General features: G+C 43.9%; 1 protein-coding gene across 4 annotated transcripts in view; it reads left to right on the forward strand.

The window, feature by feature from the left end:
- Positions 1 to 21,613, forward strand: part of pgpep1 (pyroglutamyl-peptidase I) — a 47,999-nt gene that overhangs the window by 14,685 nt on the left and 11,701 nt on the right. For 2 of the 4 annotated variants that reach the window (XM_068016030.1, XM_068016029.1), the window contains exon 3: positions 20,715 to 20,831. The exons of the other annotated variants lie outside the window; for them this stretch is intronic. In XM_068016030.1, coding sequence (XP_067872131.1) covers positions 20,715 to 20,831 — 117 coding nt within the window. The remainder of the gene's footprint in view (positions 1 to 20,714; positions 20,832 to 21,613) is intronic. 4 annotated transcript variants of the gene reach the window in all.

The raw sequence follows: 21,613 nt of genomic DNA on the forward strand, positions 1-21,613 counted from the left end.
CTTTCCTCCTCTTGATTGACTCTGCGAGATTGCACCGGGCAAACTTTTACTTGTTCCAAATCACTTGTGTCTGAGCTGAACTGGATTAGTTAAAATATATATATTCTTTGTTTGCTAACTATTTGGAAGATATAAGTCTCCTAAAAAGACTCGGTGCAAAAATATTTCAAGAAGCAGAATTGCCATTTGTTAGGGTTGCCAATCATCATCATATTATTTAAATGGAGAGAGATTGCAGAATGCAGATGCAGAGGAATCGGGGTGTCCTAACACATGAAATGCAGGTACAGCAAGTGATTAAGAAGGCAAAAGCAATGTTGTCATTTATTGCAAGGGGAATGGAATATAAAAGTAGAAATGTTTTGCTGCAGTTGTACAGGGCATTGGTGAGACCACATCTTAGTATTGTGTATTGTTTTGGTCTCCTTAATTAAGAAAGGATATAATTGCACTGGAAGCAGTTCAGAAGGTTCACCGTACTGATTCCTGGGATTGGGGGGGTTATCTTATAAACAAAGGGTGGATGGGTTGGGTCTGTGTTCATTGGAGTTTAGAAGAATGAGAGTTTTTTAAAAATTATTTGTTTTTGTGGGATGTGGGCATAGCTAGCTAGGCCAGATGAACCAAATGGGTTTTTACAACAATTGACACTAGTTTCATGGTCACCATTAGACCAGCTTTTAATTCCAGATTTATTTATTGAATTCAAATCTCACCATCTGCCGTGGTGGGATTCGAACCCATGTCCCCAGAGCCTGGACTCTGGATTACTAGTCTAGTGACATTACCACTATGCCATCTCCTCCCTCTGGTGATCTTATTGAAACCTATAAGATCCTGAGGGGACTTGACAGAGTGGATGTGAAAGGATGTTTCCCCTTGTGGGAGAGACTAAAACTAGGGGGAACAGTTTAAAAATAAGGGATCTCCCATTTAAGACCGAAATGAGGAGAAACTTTTTCTGAGGGTCGTGAGTCAGAAGCCCCCTGGTATCTCACCCAAGTGGCCATTATGGAGAAGAATGATATAGGTGTAGAGATCAGGGAGGGGGATTGTGATATACTTGAACATATTAGCATTGAAAGGGAGGAAGTATTAACTGTTTTTTAATGGTCTTAAAAGCAGATAAATCCCCAGGCCTAGATGAGATGGATCCCAGGCTGTTATGTGAGGCAAGGGAGGAGATAGCAGGGGCTCTGACACAAATTTTCAAATCCTCTCTGGCCACAAGAGAGGTGCCAGAGGATTGGAGGGCAGTGAATGTGGTATCATTATTCAAGAAGGGTAGCAGAGATAAACCAGGTAATTGCAGGCCAGTGAGTCTAACATCAGTGGTAGAGAAATTATTGGAAAAAATTCTGAGGGACAGGATTAATCTCCACTTGGAGAGGCAGGGATTAATCAGGGATAGTCAGCATCGCTTTGTCGGGGGAGATCGTATCTAACTTACTTGATTGAATTTTTCGAGGCAGTGACTTGATGTGTAGATTAGGGTAAAGCAGTTGATGTAGTCTATCATGACTTCAGTAAGGCTTTTGATAAAGTCCTGCATGGGAGATTAGTCAAGACGGTGGAATCCAGAGCAATTTGGCAAATTGGATCCAAAATTGGCTTAGTGGCAGGAGGTAGAGGATGATGGTCGAGGATTGTTTTTGCAAGTGGAAGCCTGTGACCAGTGGTGTACCGCAGGGATCGATGCTGGGACCCTTACTGTTTGTAGTGTACATTAATGATTTAGATGTGAATATAGGGGTTATGATCAGTAAGTTCGCAGGTGACACGAAAATTGGTGGTATCGTAAATAGTGAGGAGGAAAGCCTTAGATTACAGAACGATATAGATGGGCTGGTAAGATGGGCGGAGCTGTGGCAAATGGAACTTAATCCTGAGAAGTGTGAGGTGATGCATTTTGGGAGGACTAACAAGGCAAGGGAATATACAATGGATGGTAGGACCCTAGGAAGTACAGAGGGACCTTGGTGTACTTGTCTATAGATCACTGAAGGTAGCAGCACAGGTAGATAAGGTGTTTAGGAAGGCATATGGGATACCTGCCTTTATTAACGGAGGCTTAGAATATAAGAGCAGGGAGGTTATGATGGAGCTGTATAAAACGCTAGTTAGGTCACAGCTGGAATACTGTGTACAGTTCTGGGTACCACACTATCGGAAGGATGTGATTGCACTGGAGAGGGTGCAGAGGAGATTCACCAGGATCTTAATAAAAGCAAAATACTGCAGATGCTGGAAATCTGAAATAAAAACAATAAATGCTGGAAATACTCAGTAGGTCTGGCAGCACCTGTGGACAGAGAAGCAGAGATAACGTTTCAGGTCAGTGACCCTTCTTCGGAACTCCAGTTCCGAAGAAGGGTCGCTGATCTGAAACGTCAACTCTGCTTCTCTGTCCACAGGTGCTGCCAGACCTGCTGAGTATTTCCAGCATTTATTGTTTTCATCAGGATGTTGCCTGGGCTGGAGCATTTCAGCTATGAAGAGAGACTGAAAAGGCTAGGGTTGTTTTCCTTAGAACAGAGAAGGCTGAGAGGGGATCTGAATGAGGTATACAAAATTATGAGGGGCATTGATAGGTTAGATAGGAAGAAACTTTTTCCCTTAGTGGAGGGGTCAATAACCAGGGGGCATACCTTTAAGGTGAGGGGATTTCAGGAAAGAAATTTTCACGCAGAGGGAGGAATCTAGAACGCACTGCCTGAAGTATTTAGATGAGCACTTGACACGCCATAGTATACATGGCTATGGGCCAAGTGCTGGAAAATAGGATTCAAATAGTTAGGTTCTTGATGGTCGGCACAGACACGATGGGCCGAAGGGCCTGTTTCTGTGCTCTATGACTCTGGAGCTCTCTTCTCTGGAGAGTGGTGGAGGCAGGGTCATTGAATTTTTTTAAGGCAGAGGTAATGAATCAGCCTGTGTAGAAATGCAGCAAGACCTGGACAATATCCAGGCTTGGGCTGATAAGTGGCAAGTAACATTGGCGCTACACAAGTGCCAGGCAATGACCATCTCCAACAAGAGAGAATCTAACCATCTCCCCTTGACATTCAATGGCATTACCATCGCTGAATCCCCCACTATCAACATCCTAGGGGCTACCATTGACCAGAAACTGAACCGGAGTAGTCATATAAATACCGTGGCTACAAGAGCAGGTCAGAGGCTAGGAATCCTGCAGCAAGTAACTCACCTCCTGACTTCCCAAAGCCAGTCCACCATCTACAAGGCGCAAGTCAGGAGTGTGATGGAATACTCTCCACTTGCCTGGATGGATGCAGCTCCAACAACACTCAAGAAGTTCAACACCATCCAGGACAAAGCAGCCCGCTTGATTGGCACACCATCCACAAACATTCACTCCCTCCACCCCCGACGCACAGTGGCAGCAGTGTGTACCATCTACAAGATGCACTGCAGCAACGCACCAAGGCTCCTTCGACAGCAGCTTCCAAACTCGCGACCTCTACCACCTCGAAGGACAAGAGCAGCAGATGCATGGGAACACCACCACCTGCAAGTTCCCCTCCAAGTCACACACCATCCTGACTTGGAACTATATCGCCGTTCCTTCACTGTCGCTGGGTCAAAATCCTGGAACTCCCTTTTTGACAGCACTGTGGGTGTATCTACCCCACGTGGACTGCAGCGGTTCAAGAAGGCAGCTCACCACCACCACCTTAAGGGCAATTAGGGATGGGCAATAAATGCTGGCCTGGCCAGCGACACCCACATCCCATGAATGGAAAAAAAAACAGATTCTCGACAAACAAGGGAATCAAAGGGTATCAGGTGTAGGCAGGAAAGTGGAGTTGTGTCCTCAAACAGATCAGCCGCAATCTTACAGAATGGCAGAGCAGGCTCTCGGGGCCGAATAGCCTACCCCTGCACCTTGTTCGTATGTACGTATGCTGATATGTGTGTATCCAGGATTGCCCTGGAGTCTCTTGGAATTATAAGTTGAATCTACTTGACGCTGCTGTGAGCAATCTGGATGAACAATCTTAAGAGCCATTACATATTTCTTTGTTTTTTTTCTTTTGACTTTCATCGTTTTATTTATGGAAATATTGGAAACTGGATAAAAGTAAAAGCAAAATACTACAGATGCTGGAAATTTGAAATAAAAACAAAGTGCTGGAACTACTCAGCAGGTCTGGCAGCATCTGTGGAGAGAGAAACAGAGTCAATGTTTCAGGTCTGTAACATTTCAACAGAACTGGCAAACGTTAGAAATGTCATGGGCTTTGAGCAGTGGTGGTGGGTGGGAGAAGAACAGAAGGGAAGGTGTGTGATAGTGTGGAGGGCAGGAGAGATTAAATGATAGAGATGTCATAGAACAAAAGATAAAGGGAGTCCTATTAGTTGTAGTAAAAGATGAAGCATTAGTCCAGAAATAGTGTTAATGGCAGAATAATAAAACAGCTCTGTCCAAAAGCAAAAACTTGAAAACAAGTTTAAGACAGGCACATAGTTAAAAAATTAAAGTAAAATAAAAAAAAATGGCAGTCATGCTCTGAAATTGTTAAACTCAATATTGAGTCCAAAAGGGTGTAGAGTGTCTAATGGGAAGATGGGGTGCTGTTCGTTGAGCTTCACTGGAACACTGCAGCAGGCCAAGGACAGAAATGTAGGTGTGAGAACAAGGTGGTGAATTTAAAAGCAACTGGAAGCTCGGGATCAAGAACACAAGAAATAGGAGCAGGAGTAGAGGCGACTGCATTGTGAGCAGTGCGTACAGTATACTAAATTGAAAGAAGTACAAGTAAAAGGCTGCTTCACCTGGAAGGAGTGTTTGGAGCCTCGGATTGGTGAGGCGAGAGGAGCAGATATTACACCTCCTGCAATTGTGTGAGGAGGTGTCGGGGTGATGGACGAATGGGCCAGGGTGTCGTGAGGAAAAGGTGCCTTTGGAATGCTGACTGAAGGGGAGTGGAAGATGTGTTGGCATCACGCTGGAGGTGGCCAAAATGGCGGGATGATCCTTTGGATGTGGAGGCTGTTGGGGTGGGAAGTGAGGACGAGGGGAGCTCTGTCGTGGGTCTGGGAGGGAGGGGAAGGGGCGAGGGCAGAAGTGCGGGATATAAGTCAGGCACAGTCGAGTGCTCTGTCAAGCACAGTGCGGGGAGTCCTCGGCTGAGGAAAAAGGAAGACCTATCGGAAGCGCTGTTGTGGAAGGTTGCATGATCAGAACAGATGAGACGGAGAAACTGGGACAATGGAATGGAGTTCTTCCAGGAGGCAGGGTGTGAGGATGTGTACCTGTGGGATTCAGTGGACTTGTAATTAATATTGGTGGACAACCTATCCCCAGCGATAGAGACCGAGAAGTCGAGGAAGGGAAGTGTTGGAAATGGACCAGTAAAAGTGAGAGGAGGGTGGAAATTGGAAGCAAAGTTGAAGTTTTCCAGTTCAGGGCGAGACAGGAAACGACATCAATACAGTGGTCACAAACCTGAAAGGTTAACTCTGTTTCAGAGCATGATGGGCCCCCCTTTTTATTTTTAGTTATTTTTTCTTTTATTTCAGTTTTCTTTTTTTACTATGTGCCTGCCCATTGTTTTTTTCAATGTTTGTGCTTTGGGCCAGGGCTGTTCACTTTTCTGTCCCTTAGCACCCTCTCTGTAATAATGCTTTGTCTTTCAGCACGCCATTAACACACCCTTTGCCTTTGCTCCATGACCTTCTGGTCAGTTATTCTCTGTGACCCTCTGTCCTATCAACACCTTGCCTTTTGTTATCTCTTGCCCCACCCCTGCTTTATTTGCTTAAAACCTATTAAACCTAAATGTTATTTCTAACATTTGCCAGTTCTGATGAAGGGTCACTGACCTAAAACATTAACTCTGTTTCCCTCTCCACAGATGCTGTCAGACCTGCTGAGTATTTCCAGCATTTCTTGTTTTTATTTCAGATTTCCAGCATCTGCAGTATCTTGCTTTTATAACTGTTTCTCTCTCTCTGCAGATGCTGCCAGACCAGCTGAGTACTTTGTTTTTATTATATGGGATAAAAGGTCTCATTGACCGGGTGGGGCAGTTAGAGGCAGGTGTTCATATGATACAACCTCCAGGAATGCGTCCAACCAGAGTTGGCAACCTAATCATCTCTTTGCTTGGTTTGTGTCTAATTGCATGTCTTTTTTTTTTCTTCCTTTTTCATAGGGTAGTTTTACTCAAATTAAAACTGACCAAAATGTACACTGTTTGCCTTGTGTTGGCAGCATTTGATATTGTATAAATGGCCTTAACTTCCAGAAAATCAATGGCAGTGTCACTCCATGAGACTGCATCCTTCATAGGCGCTAGCCTTGCCCATTGGCAGCCTGGGTCTTTCTTGAAGCTGCAGTATGTTAACCCTGGCTTAATGGGCAGCACTCTCCCTTCTGAGTCAGAGGTCATGAGTTCAGGCCCCACTCCAGACACCTAAGTGCATAATCCAGACTGACACTCCCAGTACAGCTCCGAGGGAGTGCTGCGCTGTCAGAGGTTCCATCTTTTGGGTGAGACATTCAACTGTGGCTCAGTCTGCCCCCGCACGTGAACGTACAAGATCCAGGGTTCACTTTCGAAGAGCAGGGGAGTTATCCCCAGTGCCCTGGTCAATATTCCTCAACCAGCATCACTTAAAAGAGACGATTTATTTGGTCATTTTCACATTACTGTTTGTTGGAGCTTGCTGTGCACAAATTTGGCTACCATGTTTCCTACATTGCAACGGTGGCTACACTTCAAAAGGTATTTAATTGGCTTTAAAGTGCTTTGGGACGTCCTGATGTCATAAAAGGCACTATTTAAATGCAAGTTCTTTCTATGTCTTTTAGTGAATCAAACACACTGAAGGCATCAGAATCACTTTGTTTAGGCACACAAGCAGCAGCTGAGGACTCGGCTGATTAATTTTTTTTAGGTACACACTGCTGCCACTGTGTGTCAGTGGTGGAGGGAGTGAATGTTTGTGGATTGGGTGCCAATCAAGCGGGCTGCTTTGTCCTGGATGGTGTTGAGCTTCTTGAGTGTTGTTGGAGTTGCGCCCATCCAGGCAAGTGGAGAGTATTCCATCACACTCCTGACTTGTGCCTTGTAGATGGTGGACAGGCTTTGGGGAGTCAGGAGGTGAGTTACTCGCTGCAGGATTCTGAGTTTCTGACCTGCTCTTGTAGCCACGGTAAATATATGGCTACTGCAGTTCAGTTTCTGGTCAATAGTAACCCCTCAGGATGTTGATAGGGGATTCTGCGATGGTAATGCCATTGAATGTCAAGGGGAGATGGTTAGATTCTCTCTTGTTGGAGATGGTCATTGCCTGGCACTTGTTTGGCGCCAATGTTACTTGCCACTTATCAGCCCAAGCCTGGATATTGTCCAGGTCTTGCTGCATTTCTACGCAGGCTGATTCATTACCTCTGCCTTAAAAAAATTCAATGACCCTGCCTCCACCACTCTCCAGGGAAGAGAGCTCCAGAGTCATAGAGCACAGAAACAGGCCCTTCGGCCCATCGTGTCTGTGCCGACCACCAAGGACTGCTTCAGTATCTGAGGAGTCACGAATGGTGCTGAACATTGTGCAATCATCAGCGAACATCCCCACTTCTGACCTTATGATTGAAGGAAGGTCATTGAAGCAGCTGAAGATGGTTGGGCCTAGGACACTACCCTGAGGAACATCTGCAGTGATGTCTTGGAGCTGAGATGAACGGCCTCCAAGAACCCTAACCATCTTCCTTTGCGCTAGGTGCAACTCCAACAGTGGAGAGTTTTCCCTCTGATTTCCATCGACTCCAGTTTTGCTAGGGCTCCATGATGCCATACTCTGTCAAATGCTGCCTTGATGTCAAGGGCAGTCACTCTCACCTCACCTCTTGAGTTCAGCTCTTTTGCTTATGTTTGAACCAAGGCTGTAATGAGGTTAGGAGCTGAGTGGCCCTGGCGGAACCCAAACTGAGCGTCACTGAGCAGGTTATTGCTGAACAAGTGCTGCTTGATGGCACTGTTGATGACACCTTCCATCACTTTACTGATGATTGAGAGTAGACTGATGGGGCAGTAATTGGCTGGGTTGGATTTGTCCTGCTTTTTGTGTACAGGACATAATTGGGCAATTTTCCACCTTGCCAGTGCCAGTGTTTTAGCTGTACTGGAACAGTTTGGCTAGGGGCGCAGCTAGTTCTGGAGCACACGTCTTCAGTACTATTGTCGGATTGTTGTCAGGACCCATAGCCTTTGCAGTATCCAGTGCCTTCAGTCGTTTCTTGATATCACATGGAGTAAATCGAATTGGCTGAAGAGTGGCATCTATAATACTGCAGACTTCAGGAGGAGGCCAAGATGGATCATCAACTCGGTACTTCCGGCTGAAGATTGTTGCAAATGCTTCTGCCTTACCTTTCGCACTGATGTGCTGGGCTCCCCCATCATTGAGGATGGGGATATTTGTGGAGCCACCTTCTCCTGTCAGTTGTTGAATTGTCCACCACTATTCATGACTGGATGTAGCAGGACTGCAGAGCTTAGAACTAATCAGTTGGTTGTGGGATCGCTTAGCTCTGTCTATCGCATGCTGCTTCCGTTGTTTTGGCACACAAGTAGTGCTGGGTTGTAGCCTCACCAGGTTGATACCTCATTTTGAGGTATGCCTGGTGCTGCTCCTGGCATGCCCTCCTGCACTATTCATTGAACCCGGGTTGATCCTTCAGCTTGATGGTAATGGTAGAGTGGGGGATATACCGGACCATGAGGTTACAGATTGTGGTTGAATACAGTTCTGCTGATGGCCCACAACACCTCATGGATACCCAGTTTTGCATTGCTAGATCTGTTCTAAATCTATCCCATTTAGCATGGTGGCAGTGCTGCACAACTTGATGGAGAGTATCCTCAATGTGAAGGCGGGACTTCGTTTCCACAAGGACTGTGTAGGCAGATCGGTGAGGGCGAGGTCAATTATGCTTTTCCCTCGTGTTGGTTACCTCACCACCTGCCGCAGACCCAGTCTAGCACCTATGTCCTTTAGAATTTGGCAGCTCGGTCAGTAGTGGTGCTACCGAACCATTCTTGGTGGACATTGAAGTCCCCAACCCAAGGTACATTCTGTGCCCTTGCCACCCTCAGGGCTTCCTCCAAGTGGTGTTCAACATGAAAGAGTACTGATTCATCAGCTGAGGGGGGCGGTAGGTGGTGATCAGCAGGAGGTTTCCATACCATGAAACTTCATGGGGTCCAGAGTCGTTGTTGAGGACTCCCAGGACAACTCCCTCTGTGCCACCACCTCTGCTGGGTCTGCCCTGCTGGTGTGGCAGGACATACCCATGGCTAGTGATGGCGGTGTCTGGGATATTGTCTGTAAGGTATGATCCCTGTGTGTGACTATGTCAGGCTGTTGCTTGACTAGTCTGTGGGACAGCTCTCCCAACTTTGGCACAAGCCCCCTGATGTTGGTAAGGAGGACTTTGCTGGGTTGACAGGGCTGGGTTTGCCGTTGTCGTTTCTGGTGCTTAGGTCAATGCCGGGTGGTCCGTCCGATTTCATTCATTCATTGACTTTGTAGCGGTTAGGTACAACTGCGTGGCTTGCTCGGCCATTTGAGGGCATTTAAGAGTCAACTACATTTCTGTGGGTCTGGAGTCACATGTAGGCCAGACCATGAATGGACAACAGATTTCCTTCCCTAAAGTGAACCAGATGGGTTTTTATGGAAATCAACAATAGACTAGATTTTAATTCCAGATTTATTAACTGAATTGATTTAATTGAATTAAAATTCCACCTTCTGCTGTGGTGGGATTCGATCCATGTCCCCAGAGCAGTACCCTGGGCCTCTGGTCCAGTGACAATATCACTATGCCACAGCCTCCCCTTATTTGACTCACTGATCATTTACCTTGTTGCCATTTATGGGATTGTTTATGTAAAATGGCTACCAATCTAGACATCTGTTCCTGATTACTGAAAGGGTTAACGGTAACTCAGCAGTGGCATCATATGCGGGAGGGCAGGGAAATATTGGGTTCGAGTATGTAACAAAATCCATAGTCTTTGACCTTGACAGTGAAAGGGTCAGGAGTGCTCACTGACTGCAATTGAGTTTGCTTTGCAACGTCCTTAATCGGTTCAAGGGCACTAGTCTGTCCTTTTCAAAATCTAGATGCTTGAGATCAGAGTCCAGGAACATTTGTAATTGTGACTGTCTACATGTGTGCATGTACCTTTTTGATCTTGTGGGTGTGTACCCTTAAATGTTCTAAACAAGTACAACGTGAGGGAGATATGGACAGACGGTCGCTCAGGATTTCAGTAAGTCTAACAGTTGTGGACTTTGATCAAATATAAGCAGAAAATGCAAGCCAAAGCCATCAGCCTCTGAACAGAGAAAAGGCAAGTAAACACTTTTTGTCAGTGACCTTTTATCAGAATAGTTGTAACTGAAATATAAATCGATCTTTATAGGCCTGTACTGTGTAGCCACTGGGTTTGTGGAATTTTCATGCTGTGTCCAACTAAACTGAAGGAAAACACACAACAGTTAAACTATATGTTCTGATCTTCCAAACCCGGGTTATCCCTGGAGAGAAAACTCAGCTTAACAATAGGGTACAGTACTGGTGGATGCAAGTTTATCATTGTCTAATACTGGGGTGCAGTACTTATGGAGACAGGTCTGTCACTGTATCACACTGGGGTACAGTACTTGTGGGGATAGGTCTGTCACTGTATCACACTGGGGTACAGTACTTGGGACAGGTCTGTCACCAACACTGGGGTACAGTACTTGTGGGTACGGGTCTGTCGCTGTATAACACTGGGGTACAGTACTTGTGGGTACGGGTCTGTCGCTGTATAACACTGGGGTACAGTACTTGTGGGTACAGGTCTGTCACTGTATCACACTGGGGTACAGTACTTGTGGGGATAGGTCTGTCACTATCACACTGGGGTACAGTACTTGTAGGTACAAGTCTGTCGCTGTATAACACTGGGGTACAGTACTTGTGGGTACAAGTCTGTCGCTGTATAACACTGGGGTACAGTACTTGTGGGTACAAGTCTGTCACTGTATAACACTGGGGTACGGTGTTGACGTCCAATCTATCTGAACAATTTGATTAGAAACGTCCTATATGAGCTGTATAAAGACGTAAAAACTAGGAGCAGGTTTAAACCATTTGGCCTTTGGAACCTGCTCTGCCATTCAATAAGATCATGGCTGATCTTCGACTTCAATTCCACTTTCCCACCCTATCCCATATTCCTTAATTCCCTTGGTATCCATTAACCTATCTATCTCTATCTTGAATATACATAACAATTGAGCATCCGGAGCTCTCAGGTCAAGCATTCCAAAGATTCACAGCCCTTTGAAGAACTTTCTCCTGATCTCAGTCCTAAATGGCCAACCCCGCATTCTGAGACTGTGACCTCAAGTATGTATCAAACATACACTTTTTGTTTTCTTAGTTTACTGATAACTCATTGGATAAGCCAAAGGACAGCACAATAATATGGTGGTGTTGCAGTTGGTTAAACTGTCTATCGTGTAATATGAGTAAGTAACACAGTGCAGTCTGGAGCTAATGTCCTTAAGGTGAGAGCATTAAGCTGAGGCCCTACCTATCGGTTTCTGATTCAGAAAGATGTTGAAGTTCCCAGTGGCCTGATCATTATTCCTTCCTTGACCAAAACCACCTTAGGTTACTCTGCTATTCACCTGATTAGGGATCATTGTTGCATCAAAACAGCCAAGTGATTGCAGTACTTGCATATGGAATAGTCACCACATTTGAGAATGCAAGTCTAAAGATCTTTTGGGATGTTTTAGATGTGCTGGACTGCTATATGATGCCTTTTTCATCAAACCATAGAATCATACAGCACAAAAGGAAGTAATTCGGCCCAATGTGCCTGTGCTGGCTCTTTGAAAGGGCTTTCTAATTAGCTCCATTTCCCCCTTGTTTCCCCACTGTATTTTCTAGAGTTTTGAAGAATGTGTGGTGATCTCATTGAAACTTCGAAAATTCTTACAGGGCGTGACAGGGTGGATGTTGATAGAATGTTTCTCCTGGCTGGTGAGTCTAGAACCAGGGGATATGGTCTCCGAATAAGGAGTAGGCCATTTAAGACCGAGATGAGGAGGAATTTCTTCACTCAGAGGGTGGTGAATCTTTGGAATTCTCTACCCCAGAGGGCTGTGGAAGCTCAATCATTGAGCGTGTTCAAGACAGAAATGGATAGATATCCGGATATTAATGAGATCAAGGGATAGGATAGCGTGGGAAAGTGACGTTGAGGTGGTTGATCTAATCGAATGGCCGAGCAGGCTTGACGGGCTGAATGGCCTGCTTCTGCTCCTTTGTTCCTATTGAATCTGCTTCCACCACCCTTTCAGACACAGCATTCCAGATCATAACTCACTGTGTTTATTTTAAAAAAATTCTTCTCTCTTTCCCTCACCCATCCCATCCACCCTTGGTTCTTTTGCCGATTACCTAAATCTTCTGATTACCGACCCACCTGCCACTGGACAGTGTGTCGTCTTAACAATTCTATCAAAACCCCAAAGCTTCATGAATAGAGTACCATTTGATTGAAATTTAATAATTCTGTTGCATATTCCATCTTCAAACCTGTAAATAGTTTCTCCAGGCTGGTTTGATGATTAACTGACGATAGTTGCAGGAGAGTTATAAGAACATAACTGACATAAATAGGAGTAGGCCATTCCTGCTCCATTCAATAAGATCATGTCTGATCTGATAGTTGCTTTAACTCCACTTTCCTGCCTGCTCCCCATAACTCCTGACTTCCTGGTTAATCAAAAATCTATCTAACTCAGCCTTGAATATATTCAATGACCCAGCCTCTACTGCTCGCTGAGGAAGAGAATTCCAAACACTAACGACCCTCAGAAGAAATTCCTCCTCATCTCAGTCTTAAATGGGAGACCCCTTAATTTGAAATTGTGCCCCTTAGTTCTAGATTCCCCCACAAGGGGAAACGTCCTCTCAACATCTACCCTGTCAAGCCCCCTCAGAAACTTGTACATTTTAATAAGATCACCCCTCATTCTTAACTCTGATGAGCATAGGTTTGACCTGCTCACCCTTTCCTTATAAGGCAAACCCCTCATTCCAGGAATCAGCCAAGTGAGCCTTCTCTGAACTGCTTCCAATGCAAGTATATCCCTCCTTAAATAAGATGACCAGAACAGTACGCAGTACTAGGAGGTACAGTGGCGCAGTGGTTAGCACCGCAGCCTCTCAACTCCAGCGACCCGGGTTCAATTCTGGGTACTGCCTTTGTGGAGTTTGCACGTTCTCCCTGTGTCTGCGTGGGTTTCGTCCGGGTGCTCCGGTTTCCTTCCACATGCCAAAGACTTGCAGGTTGATGGATAAATTGGCCATTATAAATTGCCCGTACTATAGGTAGGTAGTAGGGAAATATGGAGACAGGTGGGGATGTGGTAGGAATATGGAATTAGTGTAGGATTAGTATAAATGGGTGGTTGATGGTCGGCACAGAGTCGGTGGGCCGAAGGGCCTGTTTCAGTGCTGTATCTCTAAACTAAACTACTCTAGGTGTGGTCTCACCAATACCCCGTTCAGTTGTCGCAAGACTTCCCTGTTTTCACACTCCATCCCCCTTGCAATAAAGTCCAACATTCCATTTTCCTTCTGAGTTACTTACTGTACCTGCATGCTGACATTTTGTGATTCATGTATAAGGACACCCAGGTCCCCCTGTACCATAGCACTCTGCAGTTTCTCTCCATGCTTTTCTACTTGCTAAAGTGGACAACCTCACATTTTCCCACAGTATACTTCAAAAAGACAGATTTTCATTGATTACCACATCTCGTGTTTCATGTGCCATGACAAATGAATTTCAATAAAGATGAATGTAAGGTGGTACACCTTGGTAGGAAGAATAAGGAGGCTGCATACTCCTTAGAAAAGTGTTCAAATAGGATAGGGGAGCAGAGGGATCTGGGGATACAGATGCACAAATCACAAAGTGCTGCAGGTTAATGAAGCTTTATTTTTTTTTTAAAAAAGCAAACCAAGCATTGGGGTTCATTTCTAAAAGGCTACAATTGAAAAGTAGCAATGTTATGTGAAACTTTATATAGAAACTTGGTTAGACCACACTTGGAGAACTGTTCACAATTCTGGTCTCCAGAATATAGAAAGGATTATAGAAGCACTGGAGAAGGTGCAAAAAAGATGCATTAGTTACATTCTCTCAGTTTTGGTATCATCCTATCAGGAAATATTGAATAGGCTGGACCTCAATTTTTTTCTAGAAACGCGAAGGCTGAGGATTGACCTGATAAGGTCTTTAAGATTATGAAAGGCTTTGGGTAGACACACAGGGCGAAAGGGCAGTGGAAGTAGATTCAATAACAACCTTAGAAAGGGAATTGGATAAATATTTGAAAGAGAAAGATTTGCAGGGCTGTGGGCAATAGCAGGGAGAGTAGGACTAATTGGATAGCTCTTTCAAAAAGCTGGGACAGGCACGATAGGCCAAATGGCCTCCCTTTTTGCTGTATGATTCTATGCAAGAGAGAATTTGCATTAATATAGCGCATTTCACTACCTCAGGACGTTACAAAGTATTTTGCAGGTAATGAAGTACTTTTTTTTTTTAAAAAAGCGTATTTACAATTGTAATATGAGATGTCAAACATTTCCTGCCTGACCAATGTAAACTATTCCATTTTTAGATCATATTTTACGAGCAAAATTACTTTTCAAATAATATGAAAGAGAGATAGACATCTAGTGTTAAACAGGCCACTACTTTACTAATTTACCCAGAGAGTGGTGAGAATGTGGAAATCGCTATCACAGGGAGTGGTTGAGGCAAATAGCAAAGATGCATTTAAGGGGAAGTTGGATAAACACATGAAGGGGAAAGGAATAGAAGGTGTACGGTGAGGTGAAGAGGGGTAAAAGTAGTCCCGTGGAACATAGACACCAACATAGACCAGATGAGCTGAATGGCCTGTTTCTATGCTGTAAATTCCACGTAAAAGGTGTTTCCACTTGTGAGGCAGACCAGAACTAGGGGCCATAAATATAAGATAGTCACTCATAAATCCAATAGGGAATTCAGGAGAAATTGCTTTACCCAGGGAATGGTGAGAATGTGGAATTCGCTATCATGTGGAGTGGTTGAGGCAAATAGAGTAGGTGCATTTAAGGGGAAGCTGGATAAGCAGGTGTGAGAAAGGAATAGAAAGATATGTTGATGGGGTGAGATGAAGAGGGGTGGGAGGAGGCTCAAGTGAAGCGTAAGCACCAGCATGGACCAGTTGGGCCAAATGGCCTGTTGCTGTGCTCGACATTATATGTCTTGCCATTAATTACTTCTGAAGTAACCTGTTTGGTAAAATGTGACTTTTTTTTTTACTGAAATCCCAATAACCACAGCAAGATGAGTGACCAATTAGTCTGGGTTTTTACTTTTAGCTTTGTTAGTTGAGGAATGAATGTTGGCCGTGACGTCAGGAGAACACTCTTGCTCTCCATACAATGACATGAGATGTTTAACATTCAGTGCAAAGGCAGATGGAGCCTTGGTTTAGCACCTGGGTGTGGCAGTGTAGTGGTCATGTTACTGGACTAGTAATCCAGAACTCTGGACTAATGATCCAGAGAACATGAGTTCAAATCCCACCAGGGCAATGTAAGTGTTAACTGATTACACATTTTTTTATTTGTTAAAAGTGACCATCAAACTGTCGGATTGTAGTAAAAGTACTAATGTCCTCTTTAGGGAAGGAATTCTGCTGGCCCCTATGACCCCAGTCCCACAGCAATGCGGCTGACTCGTAGCAAGCCACTCGGTTGTATCAAACTCGGGTAACTGGAGGTGGTATAAACATTACTGGCCGTGTCAGCACTCCTACATTGCCAGAACAAATATTTTTTTAAAAAATACCGGCATGCCTGTCTGTCAGCCTGCACAGACCTGTGATACAAATGTTTCTTGTGCAATATTTTTCATGATTAGATTGCAGTTGAACATAGAGAGTGCTGCAAGAAAATAAACTTGTTCTGCAATCATCGCAACCATCTGCTTCAGAATTCAGATTCTAAACTATTTATCCTGAAGTTGGACGAAGTAGAGTTAAACTATATGTAAAGAGACATACCAGTAACAATCAACCTGACACAAAATGAGGGGTGATGTACTTTAAAAGCTGTCGGTTGCATATGCAGGGATGGCAACATGAACACGTTTTAATAGAATGGATACGGAGAGGATGTTTCCACTTGTGAGGAAGAGCAAAACTAGAGGCTGTCAATAGTCACCAAGAAATCCAATAGGAACTTCAGAAAAAAAACTTTACCTAAAGAATGGTGACAATGTGGAAAACACTACCATGGGGAGTGGTTAAAGCAAGCCCTATAAGATGCATTTAAAGAGAAGCTAGGCAAGCACATGAGGGAGAAGGCTTGAGTGGAGCATAAACGCTTGCATGGACCGTTGGGTTGAGTGGCCTGTTTCTGTGCCACATATCCTATGTATGTATAAAACACATTCGCTACAATCAGTGAGAAAGGAAGAAGTTGAATTTTATGCAATGCCTTCCATGACTTCAAAGTCCCAAAGTGCTTTTCAGCCAAAGAAGTACTTTTTGGAATGTAGTCACTGTTGGAATATAGGAAAACCCATTTTCCAATTTGCGAACAGCATTGTGATAATCACCAGATAATCTGTATTTTAGAGATGTTGGTTGAGGGATAAATATTGGCCGAGGACACTGGGGAGCATTTCCTTGTTCTGCAATTTCATGCTTTGGGATCTTTTACACCCACCTGAGACACCAGATAGGGCCTTGGTTTAACAACTCATCTGAAAGGCAGGCATAGACGCACCTGGTCACTGGGCAGCATAATTAGTTTTTTTCCTGTATTCTTTGATGCCATAAAATCTTTTCGCTCAACCCCTTAAAGCTGTCATCAATACTGTGTGCCTGAAGTAGAGACCTGGTTGCACTATTTTGAAGCTTCGTCATGATTAATGGAGAGATGACAGCACATTGCTGACAGCTCCTTCCCTCCACCCCCAGGTGTAGAGGCATCGAGTTTGCCTGATGCCTTCCCATTCCAACATGGTTAGTTCAGCTTGTCGATGGAGAATCCCCAGGGGCAGATGAGCAGCATCGACTGTGTGTCCTTTCACAGCTGCAAGACTGCTTGACCTGACCTTCTGTTTTATAATGGGTGGGAAAGTGCCCAAAGCTCTTACTCTGCACCAAGCTCAGTACTGCAAAGGATCCTGAACTCTTGTTACAAAGGTAGGTATTGAGGAGAGAGCCCACTCTGCATATCTAGTTTATTGATCCATAGAAACTATAATCCGTAAAAGTGACCATGAAGCTCTGATTGTTGGATAAACCCAACTGATTCACTAACATCCTTTTTAGGGAACCTGCCAATCAGGCACTCAGCCGTATCAAACTCGAGGCAACTAGGGATGGTCATTAAAATTGGCACCCTTGTTAGCAATTCCTATATCGCAAAAAACAGATTTATTAAAAGAAAATCTCCAGCCCACCCTATCTCTGTAACCTCCTCCAGCACTGCAGTCTTCCGAGATCTCTGCACTCCTCCACTTCTGCTTTCTTGTGCGTTCTCTATTTCAATGGCTCCGCTATTGGTGGCTGTGCTTTCAGCTGCCAAGGCCCTAAGCTCTGAAATTCCCTTGCTAAACCTCTCCAGCCCTCTACTTCTTTTAAGGTGCTCCTTATATCCTAATATCTCCTGTGGCTCGGTATCAAATTTTGATAATGTTCCTGTGAAGCACATTGGGGTGTTTTTACTTTATTAAAGGTGCTATATAAATTTAATTTGTTTCATTTTAAACAGTTCTTAGGATGAACGTCTTCTATTCCGTTTCATACCCTATAACTCCATATGGTCCCCTCTCACCACCACCTCGTAAGGATGAAATCCAGTTTCTCCTCCAGTTCTGAGGCCATTCCCTTGTGGCCCTGGCAAAGTTTGGATGGTTCCCTTGTGAGCAGCACCGAGTGTAGCACACAGGGTGCGACCTGCTCAGAGCCCTATATATAGACTCTGCATGACCCCCTAGGAATGACACTTTCCTATCCGTCATTCAGAACCAGCAGTTGGTTCTGTTTCATTTTATTGTTTCGTCTACATTTAATTCTTTAACTCAAAAATATGACCCAAAAATGCACATTTATGGACTGCAGTTACTCAAAAATACAACTGTATTTATTGTCCCTGATTAGGACTGTTAAATTCTGCTGTTTCATTTGTGGTTTCAGGGGCTTTCTATTCCACGGAACTCTGCCCTATGGGTGGGGAAGGGGTGGGTTGGTGGGTTTTATTTTAAATCTGTATTTTGTCCCTGTTCTACCTGCTAAGCCTAACAATGTTTTAATCTGAGATTCTGTTCTTTAACATGGTCATAACCATTTTTTAAATTTTGCTTGAAGGGCTTGGTTTTATTCCTGTGTCTTGTTTTGTGCTTGTACTTTCTGTTGCTTTTATTAATATTGCTCTTGTAAAGTAACTGGTAGGCAGAGTCTGGGGCACATACAAGAGGGGGTCAGATTTTAAGTACACTGTGAACTTGTTCAGCATTGGTGGGGGAGGGAGATGGGAAAAGATCCTGGTACTTGGTATGGCAGAAAATGACAGAATTCAAGTCTATCATGGCTAGACTGACTGCTGGTTATTGAGAAACAACAAAGGATTTCATTGTCCTGAGATGTGAGCCATTCCATTATTCCACTGTTAAGACTTTTTATAGAGGCTGGATTTAAGGGACTACAGCACAAGGCTGTTCTGTCTAAGTGCCATCATGCAGACTGTCCTTTTTCTGTGCGTGTTTGAGGTGTACTTGTGCACTGTTTTAAGTCTGCTTATAGGTAGAGCTGGTACCTATCCTTTAAAATTCCACTCAGCAAGCCCCAGACCATCATTCTACACTAACATTCATCAGGTACAGATAGAACTAAACTGCGCAAATCTTTGATTTAAGAGGTTTACAATGGTACAAATCTACAGAATCTGACTGCTTCATTCCTTTTTTCTTCAACCCGCAGGTGTTTTTCTGAATATATTTTCGTCTGTTTAATCTTTGCATAAATTTTGTCATACAACTTGTTACAGAATTTTTTTTATTTGGGGGAAAAAAAGTTGCCAAATCAGCAGTGAAGTTTGAGGTTGGTGGACGAGTGTTTGAATGTTGTGGGAGAACGATGTATTGATCACATTTTGCTGAGTTTGTGCCTGAGAGGCTCTCTAAAAATCACACAAAGTAGGATATGGAGCCAGTTGGGCTGAATGGGTTGTTAACTTGATTTGGCACTTTACAACCTTCCAGACTCGACATTGATTTCAACAATTACAGATTGTAACCACTGCTCCCGTTTTTCTGGTCAGCAGGTGCTAGTAATGATTCTGCTTTTGCCATTTACACCTCAAGATCCATCTTTTTGTTTCTTTACTTGTCCCATTACCACCCCATTTTGCCTTGCACTGTACTATACTGGTCAGTGTGCTGTTAATATTAAATGAGGATTGTAGACTTTGGGTCAAAGTAACAGGAATTTATTTGCAGAGATCTCAACTCTACAGCATCTACATTAACACTGAGCAGCATGAGGTTCGGATTCATGACATCACATTCTCTTATGATGCTTAAGGTCTATATACATCTACACGGCAACAGCTTATGTACATTATACTACATGCACCATCATCCTTTTTATCAGTCATTCACTCCTGCCTTCCACCCTATCACAGATCTTCCCTTTTGTTCTTTCCTCCCCACTTTCCTTTTCCTCTGCACTTGTTTGAAACCGATTACATCTCTAACCTTTACCAGTTCTGATGAAAGGTCATCAACCTGAAACGTTAACTGTTTGTTTCTCTCTACAGATGCTGCATGAGAGGTTGAGTATTTCCAGCATTTTCTGTGACCTCTATGTCTATCCAAGTGCCTTGGGACACGTAAGATTTGGCTTCCAGGTTCCTGTTAACTTGCAGATATCTCCAATTGCGGACACTGTTGGATCTTGGTCTCATTTATGATTTAACCGCAAATGAGGCAACAGCAACTTGCATTTATGTAGTGCCTTTAAAGTAATAAGACATCCCAAGGCACCTCACAGGAACAACTATCAAACAAAATTTGATGCCTACCCACATAATGAGCTATTGGGACAGGTGGCCCAAAGCTTGGTCAAAGATGTACGTTATAAAAAGCCTCCTAGAGGAGGAGAGAGTGAGGGGAAGAGGTTTAGAGAGGAAATTTCAGAGTTTAAAGCTTATGCAGTTGAAACATGGCCACCAGTGGGGGAATGATGATCAGGGCTGAAGAGGAGGCCTGAATCGGAGGAATACAGAGATCTCGGAATGTTGTAGGGCTGGAGGAGATTACAGAGATGAGGGGGGCAAAGTCCTTGTAGGGATTTGAAAATAAGGATGACTGCAGCGTGAAAAACAGCCCTTTCCAAACCAGTGAGTAGGAAACTTAAACACAAATGGGACCGAGTTGTCTGGAATTTGCTGGATGGATTGTAGCCCACAGGTAGTAATCCAGACACCCCACTTATCGGTGTTCAAGGTGCTCTTCTTGCAATGTGATTCCAAGGCCAAATGGTTTCTACCGAACCCCTGTCCATCTGCCACTATCGTTTACCTTCTGACTGTATTTCAGGAGTTGCAGAAGCTCGGGCTGGGTGATGAAGTGGATCTGTATGTGTATGAGATTCCAGTGGAATACCAGAAGGTCCTGGATTTGATTCCTTCTCTGTGGAAACTTCATAATCCCCAGGTTAGGCACATTCTTCCTCCTGGATAATGTAACCACAATTAGAATTATTAGCTGCATATAGTGGCCACACAAGTCCTGGCCAGAATGTAGATAATTAGGTAATTCCCCTGTCAGTCATGCTTGGAGAGTGCATTGGTGTAAATGCCTGGATTGATTTTATGTGCATAATTTGTATTGTGTAATTATCCTCCACTCACTGCATTTTGCTGGAGAAATAATCCTGCCTTTATTGGGAGATGTTGCTGTAGTTTAGCACGAGTTTGCTGTCCTGCCATAAATTCTACTCTGCCTTAAACTCATTGGCTGACACAGCAGTATCAATACTCACTTGTTATTTTCTTAACCTAACTCTTCTTGTCAAATTTAGTTTTGAATTTTTATCTGGTTGTAGGTGGATGATTAACTGAGGGTGGGGGAGGGAGTGCTGTGGCTGGTGGGGGTGGGAGAATCGGGAGCAGGACATTGTGTTCCACAATTCTAATTGGTCTATGGAGTCACATTGTCAGCATGGATATTGTCTGCATCTCATTGGTCCATTGGTCCGTATCACGTGATTGGAAATTTAGATAATCACTGGCCACTATAATTATTTCTCTCCCTAAATCCTCTGTCCCAGACATCTTGCCTTCTCTGATCTATGTGTATTTCTACAAGAATATTGGAATCATTTATCATCTGTTCAATATAAATACGTAAACAAATTAATTTTCAACTGTTGCTTGTTGTCACATAGATCTGATTGGCCTTTAAAATTTAACACTTGCTGTTAATCAGGACCAATT

Source organism: Heterodontus francisci, chromosome 36 (assembly GCF_036365525.1).
Source record: "Heterodontus francisci isolate sHetFra1 chromosome 36, sHetFra1.hap1, whole genome shotgun sequence".
Lineage (NCBI taxonomy): Eukaryota > Metazoa > Chordata > Chondrichthyes > Heterodontiformes > Heterodontidae > Heterodontus > Heterodontus francisci.